The sequence below is a fragment of the Oncorhynchus mykiss genome, chromosome 2, assembly GCF_057628025.1.
Source record: "Oncorhynchus mykiss isolate SJ-2025 chromosome 2, ASM5762802v1, whole genome shotgun sequence".
NCBI lineage: Eukaryota > Metazoa > Chordata > Actinopteri > Salmoniformes > Salmonidae > Oncorhynchus > Oncorhynchus mykiss.
Window position 1 is genome coordinate 65914696 of NC_143023.1, and position 23171 is coordinate 65937866.

Here is a 23171-nt window from a genome sequence, read left to right on the forward strand (position 1 = left end):
ATTGGCTCAAACTCATTGAGGAAAGACATTCCACAAAATTAACTTTTAACAAAGCACACCTGTTAATTGAAATGCATTCAAATCAAAGTTTATTTGTCACGTGCGCAGAATACAACAGTGAAATGCTTACTTACCAACAGTGCAATTTTTAAGTAAAAAAATAGGTATTAGGTGAACAATAGATAAGTCAAGAAATAAAAAACACAGTTTAAAGACTGAAAATAACAGGATATAGACAGGCACCAGTTAGTCAGGCTACTTGAGGCAATATGTGCATGTAGGTATAGTTAAAGTGACTATGCATATATGATAAACAGAGTAGCAGCAGCGTAAAAGAGGGGTTGGTGGGACACAATGCAGATAGTCCGTGTAGCCAATGTGCGGGGGCACCAGTTAGTTGGGCTAATTGAGGTAATATGTACATGAATGTATAGTTAGTGACTATGCATAGATGATGAACAGAGTAGCAGCAGCGTAAGAGAGGGGTTGGGTGGGGGGGGACAATGCAAATTGTCCGGGTAGCCATTTGAATCCCTGTTCAGGAGTCTTATGGCTTGGGGGTAAAAGCTGTTGAGAAGCCTTTTGGTCCTAGACTTGGCGCTCCGGTACCGCTTGCCTTGCGGTAGCAGAGAGAACAATCTATGCCTGGGGTGGCTGGGCCGTACACACTACCCTCTGTAGTGCCTTTGCGGTCATAGGCCGAGCAGTTGCGGTACCAGGCAGTGATGCAACCAGTCAGGATGCTCTCGATGGTGCAGCTGTAGAACCTTCCAGGTGAAAACCTCTTGAAGCTGGTTGAGAGAATGCCAAGGGTGTTTAAAGCTGTCATGAAGGCAAAGGGTGGTTACTTTGAAGAATCTCAAATCTAAAATATATTTGGATTTGTTTAACACTTTTTTGTTTACTACATGATTCCATGTGTGTCATTTCATAGTTTCGATGTCTTCACTATTGTTCTACAACATGTCCATAACTATAGTTTTGCCAAGTCGGTTAGGACATCTACTTTGTGCATGACACAATGTAATATTTCCAACAATTGTTTACAGACAGATTACTTCACTTCTAATCCACTGTGTCACAATTCCATTGGGTCAGAAGTTTACATCCACTAAGTTGACTGTGCCTTTAAACAGCTTGGAAACTTCCAGAAAATTCTGTCATGGCTTTAGAAGCTTCTGATAGGCTAATTGACATAATTTGAGTCAATTGGAGGTGTACCTGTGGATGTATTTCAAGGCCTACCTTCAAACTCAGTGCATTTTTGCATGACATCATGGGAAAATCAAAAGAAATCAACCAAGAAATCAGAAATAAATTATAGACCTCCACAAGACTGGAAATTGCTCCCAAGGATGAACCAAACGCCTGAAGGTACCATGTTCATCTGTACAAACAATAATACACAAGTATAAACACTGTGGGACCACGCAGCCGTCATACTGCTCAGGAAGGAAACGCGTTCTGTCTCCTAGAGATGAACGTACATTGGTGCAAAAAGTGCAAATCAATCCCAGAACAACAGCAAAGGACCTTGTGAAGATGCTGGAGGAAACAGGTACAAAAGGTATCTATATCCACAGTAAAACGAGTCCTATACCAACATAACCTGAAAGGCCACTCAACTCAGCAAGGAAGATGCCACTGCTCCAAAACTGCCATAAAAAAGACAGACTACGGTTTGCAACTGCAGATGGGGACAACGATCATACTTTTTGGAGAAATGTCCTCCGGTCTGATGAAACAAAAATAGAACTGTTTTTGCCATAATGACCATCGTTATGTTTGGAGAAAAAAGGGGGAGGCTTGCAAGCCGAAGAACACCATCTCAACCGTGAAGCACTGGGGTGGCAGCATCATGTTGTGGGGGTGCTTTGCTGCAGGAGGGACTGGTGCACTTCACAAAATAGAGGGCATCATGAGAGGGGGAAATAATGTAGATATATTGAAGCAGCATCTCAAGACATCAGTCAGGAAGTTAAAGCTTGGTCGCAAATGGGTCTTCCAAATGGACAATGACCCCAAGCATACTTCCAAAGTCTGAAAAAGCTTGTGCGAGCAAGGAGGCCTACAAATCTGACTCAGTTACACCAGCTGTGTCAGGAGGAATGGGCCAAAATTCACCCAACTTATTGTGGGAAGCTTGTGGAAGGCTGCCTGAAACGTTTGACCCAAGTTAAACAATTTAAAGGCAATGCTACCAAATACTAACTGAGTGAATGTAAACTTCTGACCCACTGGGAATGTGATGAAAGAAATTAAAGCTGAAATAAATAACTAGTATTATTCTGACATTTCACATTCTTAAAATAAGGTGGTGATTCTAACTGACCTAAGACAGGGAATTTTTACTAGGATTAAATGTCAGGAATTGTGAAAATGTATTTGGCTTAGCCAATGTATTTGGCTAAGGTGTATGTAAACATCCGACTTAAACTGTATATACACACACATACATATTCATATACACCAGTTCAAAATTTTGGGATCACTTAGAAATGTTCTTATTTATTGTCCATTAACATAACATCAAATTGATCAGAAATACAGTGTAGATATTGTTAATGTTGTAAATGACTATTGTAGCTGAGACAGCTGATTTTTGTACGCCTATGAAGATATTCCATTAAACAGAGGCCCATTATCAGCTACCATCCCTCCTGTGTTCCAATGGCACGTTGTGTTAGCTAATCCAAGTTTATCATTTAAAAGGCTAATTGATCATTAGAAAACGCTTTTGCAATTATGTTAGCCCAGCTGAAAATGGTTGTTCTGATTAAAGAAGCAATAAAACTGGCCTTCTTTAGACTAGTTGAGTATCTGGAACATCAGCATTTGTGGGTTCAATTCCAGGCTCAAAAAGGCCAGAAACAAAGACCTTTCTTCTGAAACTTGTCAGGCTCTTCTTGTTCTGAGAAATTACAGCTATTCCATGCGAGGAATTGCCAAGAAACTGAAGATCTCATACAACGCTGTGTACTACTCCCTTCACAGAACAGCGAAACTGGCTCTAACCAGAATAGAAAGAGGAGTGGGAGGCCCGGTGCACAACTGAGCGAGAGGGAAAGTACATTAGTGTGTCTAGTTTGAGAAACAGACAAAACAAGACCTCAACTGGCAGCTTCATTAAAGAGTACCCGCAAACCCCAGTCTCAACGTCAACAGTGAAGAGGCGACTCCGGGATGCTGGCCTTCTAGGCAGAGTTCCTCTGTCCAGTGTCTGTGTTCTTTTGCCATCTTAATCTTTTATTTTTATTGGCCAGTCTGAGATATGACTTTTTCTTTGCAGTGGGTGCGAGACACTGTGGCTTGTAGGCCTCTCCAGGTTTCGCACCCATGCATGAATCAAGCCACGTACAAGGTTTTCCTGGAAGAAAACTTGCTTCCTTCTGCTCTGACAAAGTTCCAACTCTGAGGACTGATTTTTCCAGCATGGTCCATGCCACACAGCCAGGTCAATCAAGGTGTGGATGAAGGACCACCAGATCAAGACCCTGTCATGGCCAGCCCAATCTCCAGACGTGAACCCCATTGAAAACCTCTGGAATGTGATCAATAGGAAGATGGATGGTCACAAGCCATCAAACAAAGTCGAGCTGCTTGATTTTTGTGCCGGGAGTAGCATAAAGTCACCCAACATCAATGTGAAAGACTGGCGGAGAGCATGCCAAGATGCATGAAGCTGTGATTGAAAATCAGAGTTTTTTTTCACCAAATATTGATTTCTGAACTCAAGTTAAAAAATGAGTATTGTGTTGTTTAAAAATGAATATGAACTTATTTTCTTTGCATTATTTGAGGTCTGACAACACTGCATATTTGTTGTTATTTTGACCAGTTGTCATTTTATGCAAATAAATGCTCTAAATGACAGTATTTTTATTTGGAATTTGGGAGAAATGTTGTCAGTAGTTTATGGAATAAAACAAAAATGTTCATTTTACCCAAACACGTACCTTTAAATAGTAAAATAAGAATTTTGCAGTGGTCTCTTAATTTTTTCCAGAACTGTGTGTGTGTGTGTGTGTGTATATATATTATATATCCACACACGACAGTCTTGATTGATGCCTGTCCTCTGTGTTACCAGATGACATGCAGGAGTTCCTGACGCTAGCGGAGCGTCAGTACATAGTCAAGAATGAGCTGGACTCTCTACAGGCCCAGAAGAAGCAGAGAATCCCTGGAGTCCCAGAGGCTCCGGGGGTCCTGGAGGCCTGGGAAAACATCTGTGAGTCTTTACGTGTGTGTGTGTGTGTGTGTGTGTGTGTGTGTGTTTAGGTATGTGAATAGAGTGATATACTATAAATGGGGGATGTTGGGTGATTCCTCACGAAACTAGATCAAAAAAGGTCTGATTTTGGGTATTTTCACTAAATATTATCCATAGAAAGGTCCTTCAATAGGAATGATTGTTGACATGTACTTGACATTTGTATTTTAATGCATAATTGAGAAATTATTAATTGAAATTTAAATATTTGTGACTCCACAATGTGCTGCAAAGTCGGTGCTACGAAGCAAAAGTTGGTATCAAATTAAGCTTTATCACTTGCTCTGTAATATGAGTAGTATTGTTTGTGTGCATGTGTGCTATCTGGTTTACCTCAGCATGTTCTGTCCTCTGGTCATGATCTTGCTTAGCTAAGCTGTTCTGCAGCAGAGCAGAGCACCACCTCTGGCTCATCATTTCAGTGCTCTCTCCGGTCCTCTCTCACTGCTCTGTGATCTGCACTGTCCCTTACGTATGCTGCCAAGCTTCTGGCTATGTTACCCATGGTTACCCGTCTGTATGTGTAATAATGGTAGAGGTATTGTACAGTTCCCTGATGTTGCCCATCCGTCCTGTCTCTGTGCTGTAGGTCAGAAGCTGGTGAGGGCAGGAGTGATAAAGGACATCTTCCCTCTACATGACCAGCAGAGACTGAATGACCTCGGCAGAAGGTGGTACTCTAAGAAGCAGATATGGGGACAGCCTCTCGGTAAACAACATCATACAGTAAAGCAAACACAAAATAGTTACATACTGTATTCACCCACACACTATAGCTGGGATGATAAACCAAAAATTACAGACACAGACACTGCCTTCCTCCTCTGTTGGTTATTTTGTTACACAACGTTCCTGTAGATGGTGCTAAAACCATCATTTGGTCAACAGCAATAGTCTATGCATTATGTTTATTCTTGCTATGAAAGTATCTGCCTGTCCCTGTTTTGCTGTTGGCTGCTGACTCTCATGCCCATCTCCCCACTGTGAGGTCATCAATCGACAAGATAATTGGAAAAAACATACTTATTTTATTTCATAATATACATAATTTAAAACGGCCAAGTTCTATTCATAACGGTATTCAGTTGGTAAGAGACAGACATTCTTTAAATACTAGAAATAGATTGTCCACCATCTATGCGTTATCCAGACAGAAAAGAGAAATAGGCAAAATAAAATTTCGATTTAGAGCAATAAAGAAATTGAATTAATTAACTGAGCAAACCAAAAACCTTTCAATATATAAATTCAAACTATTTTAAAACATAGACATGTTGTGGGACTATAGTAGATGAAGAATCAATATTTTTTAGATTGAGTATTTATTGGGTCATTGTTGGTATATTGTGTATGTTTGTAACAGTGTGTTATATGTGAAAATGTGTTCGTATTATAAATTGTATTTTAATGTTTACGGACTCTTGGAAGATTAGTCCAAATGGGGACTAAAAGATCCAAATCAAATCCCCACTGTGAGGAGGTAGAGATGCATATGACCTTTGCTCAAAATGATATTGTGAGAAAAAGCAAAGCAACTCATGTTGTTCTAGTTACAGAAAGGAGAGTCACAGCTTTCTGTGAGTAGATCATGTATTTCTCACCTCTTAATATTGAGTTCATGGTAGGACTTTACAAGTGGAACTGTAGCTTAGGCATAGCGGTGAAAGGTTTTTGTAGGACATTAGACTTCATTTACTGAGCCTACATGGCTATATAGCAACAATATCATATTTAGCGTTGGCAATCTAGCTAAATGTTTTGAGTTCCCACTTCCTCAGGTGGTGAATAATACAGCCATGAGGCCAATTTGCAAAGATGTTGTCAAATTCTCTGAAGAATTTTGACAGGTTGCACATCAAAATGTCAAATCATGTATTTCCTGGATAAGTTTGATGAAATAGCTTACTGTTTTAATCATAGGCTACCATCTCTGTTGTTTTACTTGGCACTGACAAACTCTCTAGTGCCATACCACTAATGTAAAGTAACTGTCCATTGACATTTTTTTATTTTTGTTGTAAATTGTTGTTATTGGGCAAAAAAGTTACATTCGCGATATGACTTTTTGCCCATATCGCCTAGCCCTTCCCGGATGTTTTTTGTTGTAATTTATTGCTGATTTATCATTATCACAAAAAATGTGTGAATTTATTGTGATATGGATTTTCTATCCATATCGCCCGGCTCTAACAAACATTTGCTCTTTTGTCCTGCTAATGATCACTCTCTTCCTGTGCAGATGCAATACAATCATATTTTGGAAGCACCGTGGCGTTTTACTTCAGTTTTCTAGACTTCTACACCTGGGCCCTGATTCCCCCTGCCTTCCTGGGCCTTGTCCTGACCTTTCTGCTGCCTGGAGGTGGTGGCGTGGTGAAGGAGCAGGCCGGGGAGGGGGTGATGGAGGAGGACGACGATGGCCCCTCGGTCAGCGGTCACATGGTACAGGCTGTATTCAGCATGCTGTGGTCCACGCTTTTCATCGAATTGTGGAAGCGCCGGAGCTCCTCCCTCTCCCACCGCTGGGGCACACTGAACCTGGCCGAGCGCTTCGCGGGGCCCCGCCCTGGCTTCCACGGTACCCTGGGGCTCAACCCTGAAACAGGCCGTCTGGAGCCCCTGTTCCCGGAGTGGCAGAGGCAGCTGCGTGTAGGCCTGGTGTCGTTGCCCTTAGTGGGGCTGTTAATGGGACTGGTGGTGCTGGGAATGACTTGCTTCTACCACGGAGAGGCCCTGGTACAGGGTTTCCATCAGGACAGCGGCTCCCTGTTCTCTGGAGTTCTGCTCTACATGCCCTCCATAGCCCACATTGTCTACACCAACATGCTGGGGAATGTGTACCACGCTGTGGCCATGCAACTCACCGAGTGGGGTGAGAGAGAGCACTGGGGAGGGAGATGGGTTAGAGATGATAGAGAAGGGTTAAAAAAGAGGGGGAGAGAAAATAAATGTGAGGTTGATGAATAATTGCAGTAGGGGTTAGAATGTTTGGGAACACAGAGCTAAGTTCACCAAAGAGCAGAAAGTCATATAATAATAGAGAATGCAATTGGATGCAAAGTATCACAGTTTGTGTGTGATAGATTTTCAGTCGACTTATAACTTGTCTGATTTACCCACATAGAAAACCACAGAGAGGAGTCCTCCTTCCAGAACCATCATACCACCAAAGTCCTCCTGGTCAGTTTTCCTTCCCCATCTGTCAGTCTATCATCCTCCTCCTCCCAGGAGAAAGGTAGCATAGCTGTTAAAAGCATTCAGGCCAGTAAACGAAAGGTAGCTGGATCGAATCCCAGAGCCGACTAAGTGCTACATCTGTTGTTGTGCCCTTGAGCAAGGGATTTAGCTTGTAAGTTGCTCTGGATAGGCGCTTCTGGTAAATGACAAATATAAAAAATGGTGCAGAGCTAAATGTATTGTGATACAGATAAGAGTACTGTGCAGATAGTATCAGCTGTTTTTTTATAAACAGATGTGGGAGGCAAATCAGATACAGGATCTGTAGTCATGCCTCCTGAGATATTAATTGAAACCAACATCTCCCTTTTTAATTTTCAGTTTACTTTCTTCAACAACTTTGCTGTGCTCTTCCACATTGCCTTTTACAAACAGGACCTACCACTGCTACGCAAGGTAAGAGATTTCAGCTGGCCAGCACTGTTTGTCTATGGCCGGAGGAAAAGTTATACAATGTGGAAATACCTCATTTTAAAGGGTAGATGGATCTCAAATAGATTTTCTTGAGCTCTACAACAGAGCAGATCACATTCTCTCTGTGCACTGTCTGTAGTAATTGATCCCAGAGAGAGTGTGTATGCAGTATGTAACTATTTATGTTTGTTTACTATCGATTTTTGCCCAGAGGCTTGCCTCTCTGCTAATTCTGAACCAGCTGGTGAACCAGTGTACAGAGGTGGTGGTGCCGTTTATAGTCGACCGCTTCCTCAGTGCTCCCCATAAGAAAGAGCAGGAGGACGACCTAGAAATGGACAAACTCAGAGCCCAGAGAAGCCTTCCCCCTTATCCAGTAAGTCCATGTAAAATGTGTATTTTTTTATTATTTTCTATTTCTCTTCATTGTGCTCGCCTGCCTTGTTTTTTTTGCATCTGTGCCTTAGGGGGTGGAATCAGGGTTGGGTGCATTTGCATATGTACTGTATGTTTGGTGTATATTTGTTTTGGTGTTATTGCGTCTGTTGCTACGTTGCAGGGCCTGTTTGCGGAGTACATTGAATTGCTGCTGCAGTTTGGGTATTTGAGTCTGTTCTCCTGTGTGTACCCGCTCACCGCCGTCCTCCTGCTCCTCAACAACATCACAGAGATCCGAGGGGATGCCTACAAGATCTGCAAACTGTTCCGGAAGCCATTCTCTGCCCCAGTGTCCAATATGGGGGTGTGGCAGGTCAGGAGGGTTTTGGGGCGATGTGAGAATTTGAACAAACAGAGAGGGCAATTTTAATGCAGACAGGAATGTGTTATGAAGCTAAATCTGGTAAATAAATAGATGTGAGCAACGTGTAGTGGTCAATGTTATTTCCTAATCAGTGCCCATCTATGTCCCTATGCACATGTCTGTATTTGCTCCTGTCCTTGTATGTACCTGTAACCATATTACTGTATGCCTGTGTGTATGTTTCAGACAGCTTTTGAGGTTCTGGGCTTTGTCTCAGTCATGTCTAACTGCTGGCTGCTACTGCTGTCCCCTCGCGTCCAGGAGTTCTGTCTGGAGGGAGGGATCAGTGGCAAGAACATCATACTGGTCGCCATCCTGGTCGAGGTACAGTATGAGGGAGGGGAGTTAGGTTTGGGTAGCCATCCTGGTGGAGGTACAGTATGAGGGAGGGGAGTTAGGTTTGGGGAGCCTTCCTGGTGGAGGTACAGTATGAGGGAGGGGAGTTAGGTTTGGGGAGCCTTCCTGGTGGAGGTACAGTATGAGGGAGGGGAGTTAGGTTTGGGGAGCCTTCCTGGTGGAGGTACGGTATGAGGGAGGGGAGTTAGGTTTGGGTAGCCTTCCTGGTGGAGGTATGGTATGAGGGAAGGGAGTTAGGTTTGGGGAGCCTTCCTGGTGGAGGTACAGTATGAGGGAGGGGAGTTAGGTTTGGGGAGCCTTCCTGGTGGAGGTACAGTATGAGGGAGGTCAGTTAGGTTTGGGGAGCCTTCCTGGTGGAGGTACAGTATCTTGTTCACAACAGTACATGGTTCATAACAATTGTCTTATTTACAGAATGTTACAGTGTTATCATCTGCCCAACCAACATAGGTGAGGGTAGCCTAGTGGTTAAGAGCATTGGGCCAGTAACCGACAGGTTGCTGGGCTGAATCCCCGAGCGGACTAGGTGAAAAATCTGATGTTCCGATGTTCCCTTGTGCAAGGCACGTAACCCTAATTGCTCCTGTAAGTTGCTCTGGATAAGAGCATCTGCTAAATGACTAAAATGTGTTTGTTAGCATGTCCTGATCCTGGTCAAGATGGTTCTAGCCTTTATGATCCCAGATGAGCCTGACTGGGTCAGAATCAAGAGGGAACAGATCGAGTTTAACTCTATGCAAGCTCTAGGGCAGCAGGTAAGAATGATCTAATCAAGAATAATCACTAATAATATAGAACATCCCTGCCAGTTACTGGAACAAACTGGCATCTGACAATCAAACATCTCCTTTTGACTCCTACAGAAGCTATGAAGCCCCTGTGGGAGAGTGAGTGTCCTGTTGCTCTTCAAGTGGTGGTCTGGACTAGGGGGCTCATTAGAATTAGCTGCCATAACGAGGGCGGACAGGAGCATATAAAGACACGTCTGTTTGGCCTGTGAACCTAAACCCTGGAGCCAGCCAGTCTGAGAAGCTCTCTCGGTATCTCCCTCTGAAGGACTCCCTCTCCAGTCATAAATACATTCCAGAAAGGAAACACCAGGTATTCGTTTAACCATTTATTAGAGAATATAAACAGTACAATAGGTCTTGGCAATAGGCTCTGCTCCGTCAGGGTAGCTCACTGTCAGAGCAAAGCGTCAACATATAATAACTACGGGTATACCAATCCACCTGCAGGAAGGAAAATAGAACCAAACAGGTGGGGGGGGGGGGGGGGTGGTGGTGGGTAGCAAGAAAAACAAATGCATACTAGCAGTAGCAGCAAACGTCAGCAGAGGATGTGTGAGCAGAACCTGGTCAGCTTAAATAGACCGCCATATTAAGGTAGGAAGTGTTGTTAGCATCTGGTTGGTGCAGTCTCAGCTGATGCAGAAACTCAGGTTTTCATTCTGAACCTGCTTTGCTTTATAAGGCATGTTAGATACTAGAGGCAGGGGCCATGGACTGAAGCGAAACTCAGTGAAGAGCTGGGTGTGTTGTTCATTGTTTTAATGTAGGTTTGCAGCTTCAGTTTATGTGTCAGATTTCTTGAAATACTGGGTAGCTTTGGACTTTGTGTCTGGCACATACTATGCACGTTTTTAATTTGCTATATATATTTTTTTTCTCCGGTGTTTTACGTACTTTCACATAATGACTGTTACATTGTACGCTTCACGCACATTAAACCTAAAATCAAATCATAAATTATTTGAAGATTTTACAAATGTTAAAACATAAGGAGTAATGATTAACTTGACTTTGGGATACATACTATAGTCATATGTATCTTTTAAAATGGAATATGTGGAAGAGATGCTGTGTTGGATTGAGTGGAGATGGTTATGTTCAGCCAAATAAACATCCCAAATCATCACACTTCACTGTAGGCTATTTCTCTTTCTTGCTCTAGTTGGAAAAAGACAAAGTTTCATTTGTGCATTTCTGTCATTTGACCTTCTAAAAGAGAAAAACGCAAGGTTACGTAACCCTGGTTCTATGATAATATGAGAGAGGTCACTCATTTCTGGGGTAACACCTACTTTATGCGTGTGGTCAAAACTCCAATTCCACCATCCTTGCTGATTAACCTATGGACTTGCTTGTGCAATAATCACTTCCCTTTCTAGTGGAAGTCATTGGAAACTGCAATCTGGGTCCTATCTATTTGTATTTCCCATAGGCTAGCACTGAAATGGCCTGTGACCTAAAAACAAAACACATTCTGGATGGATTTTCGCCTGCCATATCAGTTCTGTTATACTCACAGACATGTGACATTATTTTAACAGTATTAGAAACTTCAGAGTGTTTTCTATCCAATGCTACCAATTATATGCATATCCTAGCTTCTGGGCCCGAGTAACAGGCAGTTTACTTTGGGCATGTCGGTCATCCGAACAAAAACCAGTCTCCAAAACAGGTTAAGCCATTCCCATGATGCAGCCATACTTCTGGTGGAAGAGCTCCGAAACCATCACGATTATATTAACCTCCACTCGTCCAAAGGATAAAATTGGCCTGTGTTGACGCTTCGAAAACACTGACAGCGTCTTGGCATTTTGATACACCAGAATTACACAGATTTCCAATGAAACGCTGCTTTTGCCTTGCGTTACAGAGGCAGTTGCAGTGTGTAGGGTGTGGTGCATACCTTGGATTTATCAAAAGTATTCGTCAAACTGTATGCGTAGACGGATTGGCAGAAATGGTAGCAGAAGTTTAATGATACACTTGTTGCATACATATCCAGATGATGTGTACTATTTTGCGCATCACACTGTCAATCCGGCAAATGACATTTCTATCAGCTGGGCAATGATTTGCGTTGTTAATTGATTTTGGGCCGCTTCCATAACGCCCTGCTCTACAAGTCACCACAAGTAGTGCCACACACACACACACACCCCTCCAAGACCCACACACGAGCCAGCCAATGTGCTGTATCATATCATCACTAATGGCACTGGGTGAATCTTCTACGGGACCAGAAGTGTGAACGTGTTGTAGGCTAAATGTCCATGCCAAGTTTCGGTTCCAACGGGTCATTGCTGTATCCTACAGAAAATGTCATCTTGGTTGTCAAAAAGTTATAAAATAAAGCATTCACACGCGGTAATAAATTACTACTAAAGGACAATAAGACACACGCGAGCAGTGGTGTAAAGTAGTTAAGTAAAACGTATGTACTTTTTACTCCATACATTTTCCCTGACACCCAAAAGTACTCGTTACATTTTGAATGGTTAGCAGGACAGAAAATGGTCTAATTCACACACTTATCGAGAGAATATCCCTGGTCATCCCTACTGCCTCTGATCTAGCAGACTCACCAAACACATGCTTTGTTCCTAAAGAAGTCAGTGTTGGACTGTGCCCCTGGTTTTCCGTAAATAAAAAAAAACTGCTCAGGGATTTGATCCAGCAACCTTTCAGTTACTGGCCCAACACTAACCACTAGGCTACCTGCCTAAATGACAGGTAGAAACACATTCATAACGATAAAAGGGTAACTCAGTTGTGCACCGGGGCCTCCCACCCCCTTCTGGTTAGGCCAGTTTGCGCAGTTCTGTGAAGGGAGTAGTACACAGCGTTGTTCCAGATCTTCTGTCTCTTGGCAATTTCTCACATGGAATAGCCTTCATTTCTCAGAACAAGAATAGACTGACGAGTTTCAGAAGAAAGGTCTTTGTTTCTGGCCATTTTGAGCTTGTAATCGAACCCACAAATGCTGATGCTCCAGATACTCAACTAGTCTCAAGAAGGCCATTTCTTCTTTAATCAGAACCATTTTCAGCTGTGCTAACATAATTGCAACAGGGTTTTCTAATGATCAATTAGCCTTTTTAAATTATAAACTTGGATAAGCTAACACAACGTGCTATTGGAACACAGGAGTGATGGTTGCAGATAATGGGTCTCTGTACCCCTATGTAGATATTCCATAAAACAATCAGCCGTTTTCAGCTACAATACTGTATTTATGATCAATTTGATGTTATTTTAATGGACAACAAACATGCTTTTCTTTCAAAAACAAGGCCATTTCTAAGTGACCCCAAACTTTTGAACAGTATATAGATCTAACTTCATTTGAATATCTCCAACTTTTTCAACATTTGATCAACTTACCAAAGATATTGGTTTAAATATTTCCAAAAGTTGTGATGACACAGAGGACATTTTTTGTTGTTGAGTAAGAGCAGTGGCAGCCAGAGAAAGTGTTGGGAAAATAATTGGGTGACATCTTGTGATCAAACAAACTGTGTCTGGCCCGCCAATTCATTGTGTTTTTTTCAATATGGCCTGTGGGCTGATTGAGTTTGACGGTCTAGGGGTAACCCGGGTCAAGGTATAGGCACAAGTGGTGAAACTGACATGCTGACCACACCGCTCACGTTACGTGCGCAAGCGTTGTAAAATACATGTTATTCAATAATTTAATCCAAACAGCTCACGTGCGTCAAAGAGTGTCTGCACAGCCAGGCACTAAAATAGAACTTGGTTCTGTTTTTGATGCGCTGCATGTACCCATGTGGGTGATTGAAAGATGAAATTAGGTCCACACTCCAGTCGGTGGTGGTAATGCACCTTAAAGTTGATTGCCAACCGCCATATAAAGTCCAAAGGACTGAAGGAGGAGAGATTACTAGAAACAAACTCGGTTTACCCTTTTATCGGTTGATTAATTGTTGGAGTAGAGGACCTTGTGCATTTCAGGTAAAATAACAACCCAATGTATAACTCCCAAATGTATAACTAGCAACATCATGTTTCATGCATTTCGACCTGTACCCAAATTAATATAGTTGGTTCAGAGATCGTTTTGATATATCAACCTGTGTGTCCTGATCGTGTCTGGTGTGGATGGACAAAAATCAACATGAGCGCGCCCGGTCTAGTCAGCATGTGACAGTGCTTGCAGCTCATCACCCAGGTCATGGATGTAATAGCTATTAGTAGAGCGGAATTAAAATTACAAACTCTTTCACGCTTTCCAGTGGCTCAAACAGCGGCTGTGAAATAGTCTTAAGCACAGTTCCAGTATGGGACTGTCTGCTTGGTCACTATACTGGATACCACTAAAACAGACAGGGCGCGCAATGGGACTATAGGGCTGGAGATTAGTGTGTATAACACACTCCCTCCTTACAGCAACCTACGAGAGGGAGGCTTCCCTCGTCGCATTGCTCCAACACCCATGTATACAGTCATGCCCACACTGTGGGGAGGCTAGACATTAGGGGAGGCTGAGTGGTGAACGGCTCATAATGGCTGGAATGGAGTAAATGGAATGGTTTTCATGTGTTTGATACCATTCTACTCCATTCCAGCCATTATTATGAACCTTCTTCTCAGCAGCCTCCACTGCTAGACATCCATACAAAAAGACAGTGGACTGGAATAGAACCCAAGCAGGGGTCTGCGGCTGTAACCACTGTACCATATAAGCCACTCTGTCTAGCATGAGTCCAACACAGGAACAGAGCAGGGTGATCTGGTACAGAGACATTAACTTAGGAAGTACATACATTAGTAGCAGCAAAGTGAAGAGTGCCTGCTGTCTCCAACAGTCTGGAACCAGCCCATTAGATGAAGGGTGCGAACACTATTCCCATGACGCTATGCTCATGCAGGGTGACAGCCGAGAGAGGGAAAAACATCCACTCTGAAGTGTGGCGAAGGAAACCAATTCAGGGTACAAGGATTAGGCGAGAGATACAATAGCATTGTTGGCTTAAGACAAAAGATAGCTGTCCGGGGCCTAGTCCGACAGGACCTGCCCCCTTCACCTTCTTCAGGAACTGAGAAGTAGCGTGAACACATACTTCATGTTCCCTGGCTCTAATAAAGGACGCAGCACAATCCCCTAGTAATGGAGCCAAGTTGCCAAAAGCCAAAATTGCACAAACACATAATAGGATACCAGACTGATGCCTAATGTTCCCAAGCTACCACAGTCCATCACCGATGGGGAGACTGCAAATGCATGAAAATCTTCCCCAGCCTGTAAGGATGTCCTAGGTGACGAGGAACCTCGCTCACCTGAGGGACCGATGACCTCTAGTGGCGCAACGAGGAATCTCCTTTTTTTTGTTGCTCTGTGCTCTTGGCCAGGTGCCTGGATGCAACAGGAATGGCGCTTGATGGCAACTGGTGTTCTGTCGTCCTGTTCCTCTTGGAACTAAGCAGGATGGAGGGATGGCAAACACGTCGACATCCTGCCCCGGTTGGAACAATGTAGCCGGTGGAGAGCTATAACTGGGGTGGCACTCAAGGGGGTGAAGTGCAGCTCTTAATAATATTACTGTTGTTACAAAACCAATAACTAGCCTACTGATTTTTGCTGCTCTCATTATGTCTAGGGGTCTTAGACATAGCTACATGGTCTGTGGCCTGATTTGATGTATGCATAAATGTGAGAAGTAAACGTATGTGACCAGGTGTTGAATGCATGTACCTGGGAGACAGCAACCTTACCTTAGGTCCAGCTGAGTCATGACTCCCATGGTCAGCCAGTCCAAGGTCATTACTATTTGTTCAGATGATGACGAAACAGAAATATATACACAAAGGCATGCCAAAAAGTAAAGGTAATACAAAACAAACAAAGGCAGTCTGAGTGGCTTCCTGCCACCTCTCTCACACAATCCACCTGATTGCTTCCACCTGTCGATTGATCCGCAGTACCTGGACTCTGTTGCTGCTGCACCTAGCGATGAGATGTGGAAGTGTGTAATGGTAGTGTCTAATTATGCTCCTAAAACTTAACCTAGCTAACTTATTCCATAACACCTTCCGCCATCAATAAAATAACTCAGTCACCAATATCTATACTGAACAAAAATATAAACGCAACATGTAAAGTGTTGGTCCCATGTTTCATGAGCTGAAATAAAAGATCCCAGAAATGTGTCACACGCACAAAAAGCTTATTTCTCTAATTTTCTCTCAAAGCTTGTTGTGATATCACTTTCCTGAACATTGTTGTGTCAACCAGGGGAAATAAATCCATAGTGCCTTTGCGTGGTAGGCTAGGGCACATATCAAACTTCTCATCGGGTCTTGTTTGACTGATACCCAACCTTATCTCTGAAGTATGCCGCAAACTCATCACATTTAGATGTGGAGGAAAGTTCACTTCAGAGGTAAGATAGTGTTTCTTAATAATGCGTTCAGTATTACACTGTGCTATGGGCAACAAGCTAGTAAAAAATACACAGTGGTGATCAGATAAAGCAACATCAACAATAGAGGATATGTCAGTAGAAAGGCCCTTAGTAATATCCGGGTCCAGAGAATGGCCGGGTGGGCCCAGTAACATGTTGGATAAAGTCCATAGAGCTCAAAAAATGCATACTGTAAATTCAATGGCTTTGGAGTCAGTCTATTTGTCAACATGAATATTAAAATCGTCCAACATAATGATTCTAACATAGTTCTCAAGAAACAGTAGTTCAGATAAATCAGTAAAGAAAGTGGGGCAGTGCTTTGGTGGCCTATACAGGGTTATGGCCGTCACTGGTGGCTGACACATAAACAGTATAGCATGATGCTCAAAATATCCAAAGACGCCAAACGAAATGTCCTTACAGCTGAGAGCATGAGTAAAAATAGAGGATGTCCCCCCACCCTTTTCTCCTTTTCTGATAGAGTATTAAAATATGTAGTCCAGGGCGAGGGGGGCTTCAATAAGAGCAGCACTACAGTCTGATGACAGCCATGTTTCAGTGAGATACATGTAATGAGGTCATTCAAGAGAAAGGTTTTCCTTGTGATTGCTCTAACATTTAAAAACGCCATATTCAAGGAGTGTGGTCCACTCTGCCCCTGGGGCATCTGCCTCGTGGTAACCAATGGAATAACAACCAAATTATTAACGTTACAACTAAGTTTTCTGACAGTCTCCAATCTATCTGTTCTGTTTCTCCTGATCTGATCTCCTGATCTGTTTCTCCTGTCCTTATGCTTGTCTCCACCCCTCCAGGTGTCACCCATCTTCTCCATTATTTCCTGTATTTTCTATTTGTCTGTGCCAGTTCATCTCGTATGTTCCATGTCAATCAGTGTGTTTTTCCCGTGCGCCTGCCTTTTCTATTCTCTTTGCTAGTCCTCCTGGTTTTGACCTTCCCTGTTTTCTGGACTCTGTATCCGCCTGTCTGACCATTCTGCCTGCCCTGACCTTGAGCCTGCTTGCCACACTGTACCTCCTGGACTCTGAACCGGTTTTGACCTTTTGCCTGTCCACGACCGTTCTCTTGCCTACCCCTTTTGGATTATTAATAAATATCAAAGACTCTAACCATCTGCCTCCTGTGTCTGCATCTGGGTCTCGCCTTGTGCCCTTATAGGTAGGAGATAACAGCTTGTATAAATTCACTAGAAATCTAATTTTATTGGTCACATACACATGCTTAGCAGATGTTAATGAGAGTGTAGCGAAATGCTTGTGCTTCTACTTCCAACAGTGCAGTAATATCTAACAATTCCCCAACAACTACCTAATACACACAAATCTAAAGGGGTGAATGAGAATATGTACATATAAATATATGGCTGAGCGATGGCCAAGCGGCAAAGGCAAGGTGCAGTAGATGGCAAAAAATACAGTATATACATGTGATATAAGTAATGTAAGATATGTAAACATTATTAATGTGGCATTATTTAAAGTGGCTATTGTTTAAAATGACTATTGACCCATTTATTATAGTGTCCAGTAATCGGGTCTCAATGTGGGCAGCAGCCTCTCAGAGTTAAAAATTGCTGTTTAGCAGTCTGATGGCCTTGAGATAGAAGCTGTTTCTCAGTCTCCCGGTCCCAGATTTGATGCACCTGTACTGACCTCACCTTCTGGATGATGGTGTGAACAGGCAGTGGCTCGGGAGGTTGTTGTCCTTGATGATCTTTTTGGCCTTCCTGTGACATCTGGTGCTGTAGCTGTCATGGAGGGCAGATAGTTTGCCCCCATTGATGTGTTGTTCACACCGCACCACCCTTTGGAGAGCCTTGCGGTTGAGGGCAGTGCAGTTGCCGTGCCAGGCTGTGATACAGCCGGACAGGATGCTCTCAATTGTGCATCTGTAAAAGTTTGTCAGGGTTTTGGGTGACAAGCCAAATTTCTTCAGCCTCCTGAGATTGAAGAGGCGCTGTTGTGCCCTCTTCACCACACTGTCTGTGTGGGTGGACCATTTCAGTTTGTCTGTGATGTGTACGCCCAGGAACTTAACTTTCCACCTTCTCCACTGCTGTCCCTTCGATGTGGATAGGGGGGTGCTCCCTCTGCTGTTTCCTGAAGTCCACGATCATCTCCTTTGTTTTGTTGACATTGAGTGAGAGGATGTTTTCCTGACACCACACTCCAAGTGCCCTCACTTCCTCCCTGTAGGCTGTCTCGTTGTTGGTGATCAAGCCCACTACTGTTGTGTCGTCTGCAAACTTGATGATTGAGTTGGAGGTGTGCATGGCTACGCAGTTGTGGGTGAACAGGGAGTACAGGAGAGGGCTGAGCACACACCTTTGTGGGGCCCCAGTGTTGATGGTCAGTGAAGTGGAGTTGTTTCCTACCTTCACCACCTGGGGGCGGCCCGTCAGAAAGTCCAGGACCCAGTTGCACAGGGAGGTGTTGAGACCCAGGGCCTCCAGCTTGATGACCTTGAATGGTACATGGTACTATAGTGTTGAATGCTGAGCTGTAGTCAATGAACAGCATTCTTACATAGCTATTATTTTTGTCCAGATGGTTCGTTCTGCCCCTGAACAGGCAGTCAGTCCACTGTTCCTAGGCGTCACTGAAAATAAGAATTTGTTCTTAACTGACTTGCCTAGTTAAATAAATGTAAAAAATATATATTTAAAAAAAATAGGGCAGTGTGATGGCGATTGCGTCACCTGCGGACCTGTTGTGGCGGTATGCAAACTGAAGTGGGTCTAGGGTGGCCGGTAAGGTGGCAGAGATATGATCCTTGACTAGCCTCTCAAAGCACTTCATGCTATGGGTGCGGTAGTAATTTAGTTGTTATCGTTGCCTTCTTGGGTACAGGAACAATGGTATCCATCTTGAAGCATCTGGGGACAACAGACTGGGATAGGGAGCAATTAAATATGTCAGTAAACACACCAGCCAGCTGGTCTGCGCATGCTCTGAGGACGTAGCTAGGGATGCCGTCTGGGCCAGCAGCCTTGTGAGGGTTAATATTTTTAAATGTTATACTCATGTCAGCCACTGAGAAGGAGAGTGGGGGACCGCAGACATTGTTAGCGAGACGCGACGGTGGCACTGTATTATTCTCAAAGCGGGCAAAGAAGGTGTTTAATTTGTCTAGAAGCGTGACGTTGGCATCTGTGATGTGGCTGTTTTTGTAGACATGATTTCCTGTAGACCCTGCCGCATACGTTTCGTGTCTGAGCCGTTGAATTTCGACTCCACCATGTCCCTGTACTGGCATTTCGCTTGTTTAATTGCCTTGCGGAGGGAATAACTACACTGTTTATATTCAGCCATATCACCAGACCTCTTTCCATGGTGAAATGTGGTGGATCACGCTTTCAGTTTTACGCGAATGCTGCCATCCATCCACAGTTTCTGGTTAGGGTAGGTTTTAATAGTCACAGTGGTTACGACATCTCCAATACACTTATTTATAAACGCACTCACAGAGTAAGCGTATAGATCAACGTCGTTCTCTGGGGCTGACTGGAATATATTCCAGTCCATGTGATCAAAACAATCTTGGAGTGTGGCTTCTGATTGGTCAGTCCAGCGTTGAATGGTTCTCGTCACTGGTACATCCTGTTTGAGTTTCTGCCCATAAGCCGGGACGAGCAAGATGGCGTCATGGTTGGATTTGCCGAAGGGAGGGCAGGGAGGGCTTTGTATGCATCGCAGAAGTTAGAGTAGCAGTGGTCGAGAGTATTAGCCCTACGCGTCGTGCAATCAATATGCTGATAAAATGTAGGTAACATTGATCTCAAATTTGCTTTGTTAAAATCCCCGGCTACAATAAATGTAGCCTCCGGGTATATAGTTTCCAGTTTACATAGAATCGAGTGTTCTTTGAGTGCCGTCTTGGTGTTCGCTTGTGGGGGGTTGTACACAGCTGTGACTATAACTGAAGAGAATTATCTTGGTAGTTAGAATGGTCGGCATTTGATTGTAAGGAATTCTAGGTCGGTGGAGCAGAAGGACTTTAGTTCCTGTGTGTTGTTGTTATCGCACCGTGTGTTGTTAATCATAAAGCATACACCCCCCGCCCTTCCTCTTCCCAGAGAGGTGTTTATCTCTGTCGGCGTGATGCATGGAGAAGCCCAGTGGCTGGACCGATTCCGACAACATATCCCGAGAGAGCCATGTTTCTGTGAAAAGAGTTAGGTTACTCACAATAACCATAGTGCCATTTCTATAGGAGTTTATATGTTTTCCAAGTCCTCTGTTGCTTATTCTGACAGGGAGAACTGGAGCACTACCAGACCCTGTCTGTCAGTCTCTAAAATAGTTTGCGATGTTGCTGGAAATAATCCTGGAACCACTGTGGTTAGGGTGAATCCCGTCTCTTTTAAAAAGTGCTGGTTGCTCCTACATCAAATCAGTGTTGTCACAAAAAGAAAAAATCTGTCATTGCAAAGTTTCTTCAGGTACTTGTTCAGGTCAAAGGGTCGGCTGAAACATTCTGAACCCCTTTGTCAGCACGGGAGGGGGCTAGAGATAATTATCATCTTCCTTGTGCTAGCAAGTGTGTATAAAAAAGGTTTGTAGTCCTCCCTCAGTTTGTCAGATCGCAAAAAAGGAAGATTGTTAAAACCTGTGTGTGTGATGATGGTGTCAATATTGGAGTAGTTGGCCAGAACCGTGGGCAGGAGGGGGTTGATGTCATGGACACGGGCTACTGGGTAACAGAGATCCAGAGATCATAGGCAGGCCAAAATCTGTCATCATCGAGCTGCGCACAATGATGGTGTTCGTGATGGAATTTGGTAGGGGTGGTATACAGAAGATAGCCCTATTTGACAAAAGACCAAGTTCATATTAGGGCAAGAACAGCGTAAACAAGCAAAGAGAAACAGTCAGTCATTACTTTAAGACTTGAAGGTTAGTCAATCTGGAAAATTTCAAGAACTTTTAAAGTTTCTCAAGTGCAGTCGCAAAAACCATCAAGCACTATGATGAAACTGGCTCTCATGTGGACCGCCACAGGAAAGGAAGACCCAGAGTTACCTCTGCTGCAGAGGATAAGTTCATTAGAGTTACCAGCCTCCATTCCATCCCAAATGAATGCTTCACAGAGTTCAAGTAACAGACACATCTCAACATCAACTGTTCAGAGGAGACTGCGTGAATCAGGCCTTCATGGTCGAAATGCTGCAAAGAAACCACTACTAAAGTACACCAATAAGAAGAAGAGACTTGTTTGGGCCAAGAAACACTAGCAATGCACATTAGACCAGTGGAAATCTGTCCTGGTGACACTGTCTGTGATTTATTTAGAATTCAAGGCATACTTAACCAGCATGGCTACCACAGCATTCTGCAGCGATACTCCATCCCATCAGATTTGCGCTTAGTGGGACTATAATTTGTTTTTCAACAGGACAATGACCCAAGACACCTCCAGGCTGTGTACAGTAAGGACTATTATACCCAGGAGAGTGATGGAGTGCTGTATCAGATGACCTGGCCTCCACAATCACCCAACGTCTACCCAATTGAGATGGTTTGGGATGAGTTGGACCGCAGAGTGAAGGAAAAGCAGCCAACAAGTGCTCAGCATATGTGTGAACTCCTTCAAAACTGTTGGAAAATCATTCCAGGTGAAGTTGGTTGAGAGAATGCCAAGAGTGTGAAAAGCTGTCATCAAGGCAAAGGATGGGAACATTGAAGAATCTCAAATATAAAATATATTTTGATTTGTTTAACACTTTTTTTGGTTACTACATGATTCCATATGTGTTATTTCATAGTTTGTCTTTACTATTATTCTACAATGTAGAAAATAGTAAAAATAAAGAAAAACCCTTGAATGAATAAGTGTGTCCAAACTTTTGACTGGTACTCTATGTATCTGAAAATAAATGCCTGTATATTTCTGATCACTTGTCATGTTTTTGAGCCAGCCCATTTTTGTCTTCCAAACCTACTATAATTTTTTATAGTCATGTTGATGTACTGTACTGAACTGTAGATCATTCTGTTATTCTTTGCCTTAGTAATTGCGCTAATCAAGGATTGATGTCAAACAGCATACATATGCTCTAGGATCTGCCGAACAGAGGACCTTCCAGCTGTCATAAACAACAGAGCGCTACGGCATGCCAATGTCTGGCATATTGCCCCATCATAAGCAAGTTAGCAAGCTAGTAGTGGAAATAATTTAAGATAATCCATCATGAGACCACGTACAGATGGTGCTTGTCACTATCACTAACTAAATTGTTGCATCTATTTTTTATCATTTTCACAAACCTAGTTGAGAACTATTCTTTTAATAGCTTAACTTACAACCAATGTAATATCAAATTATCTTTAGTCATTAAATATGTATAACTGTGTGCTGTATGTATTCAGTAGAGTGGCGGTTGTGGTTTGTGAGTCAGAGCTCTGTGAGACAGTGAACAGAGCTCCACACCCTAAAGGTAGGGAGAGGTTTCACTGCATTGCTGTCCTGCAACTCCGACTCAACCATCTGCAAGGACAGCTCCGTAGTGGGTAAAGGCATCCGCATGCTTCCAAGCCAAAACAGTTTGGTAGAGTTCGTGCATATATATTGTTATGAAAACATTGTGACGTTTCTGTTCGTTTTGGACTTCCGCAAGGGTTTTTCGGCTGTTCGGGCACACAACAGTTTTTCTGGAGGTATCCCGAAGTTCGGAGCCGAAGTCTACGCCCCTTCATAGGTGATTGGTCAACAGTAGGGATTCTTCAATAAAGTCTTTGTTGTCATTCAACGAGAGACGGCTCGTTTTCATGCACATTTATTTATTTTTTAAACACTGCACCAAACGTCTTAGTTAGATACAAAACTGTGTAACTAAAATCTCTATGGCAAAACAT

At 43.2% G+C, this 23171-nt stretch overlaps 1 protein-coding gene across 4 annotated transcripts in view; it reads left to right on the forward strand.

Moving 5' to 3' along the window:
* LOC110494008 (anoctamin-10) overlaps positions 1-23171 on the forward strand; it is a 53774-nt gene that overhangs the window by 15861 nt on the left and 14742 nt on the right. For 2 of the 4 annotated variants that reach the window (XM_036953407.2, XM_036953395.2), the window contains exons 4-10: positions 4091-4231; positions 4863-4982; positions 6513-7145; positions 7398-7453; positions 7832-7906; positions 8136-8300; positions 8484-8675. In XM_036953407.2, the coding sequence (XP_036809302.2) occupies positions 4091-4231; positions 4863-4982; positions 6513-7145; positions 7398-7453; positions 7832-7906; positions 8136-8300; positions 8484-8675 (1382 nt within the window). Of the gene's footprint in view, positions 1-4090; positions 4232-4862; positions 4983-6512; positions 7146-7397; positions 7454-7831; positions 7907-8135; positions 8301-8483; positions 8676-8912; positions 9051-9721; positions 9839-9946; positions 11003-21711; positions 22002-23171 lie in introns of those variants that run through there. The other 2 variants (XM_021568670.3, XM_090205187.1) reach the window with 2 other exon arrangements.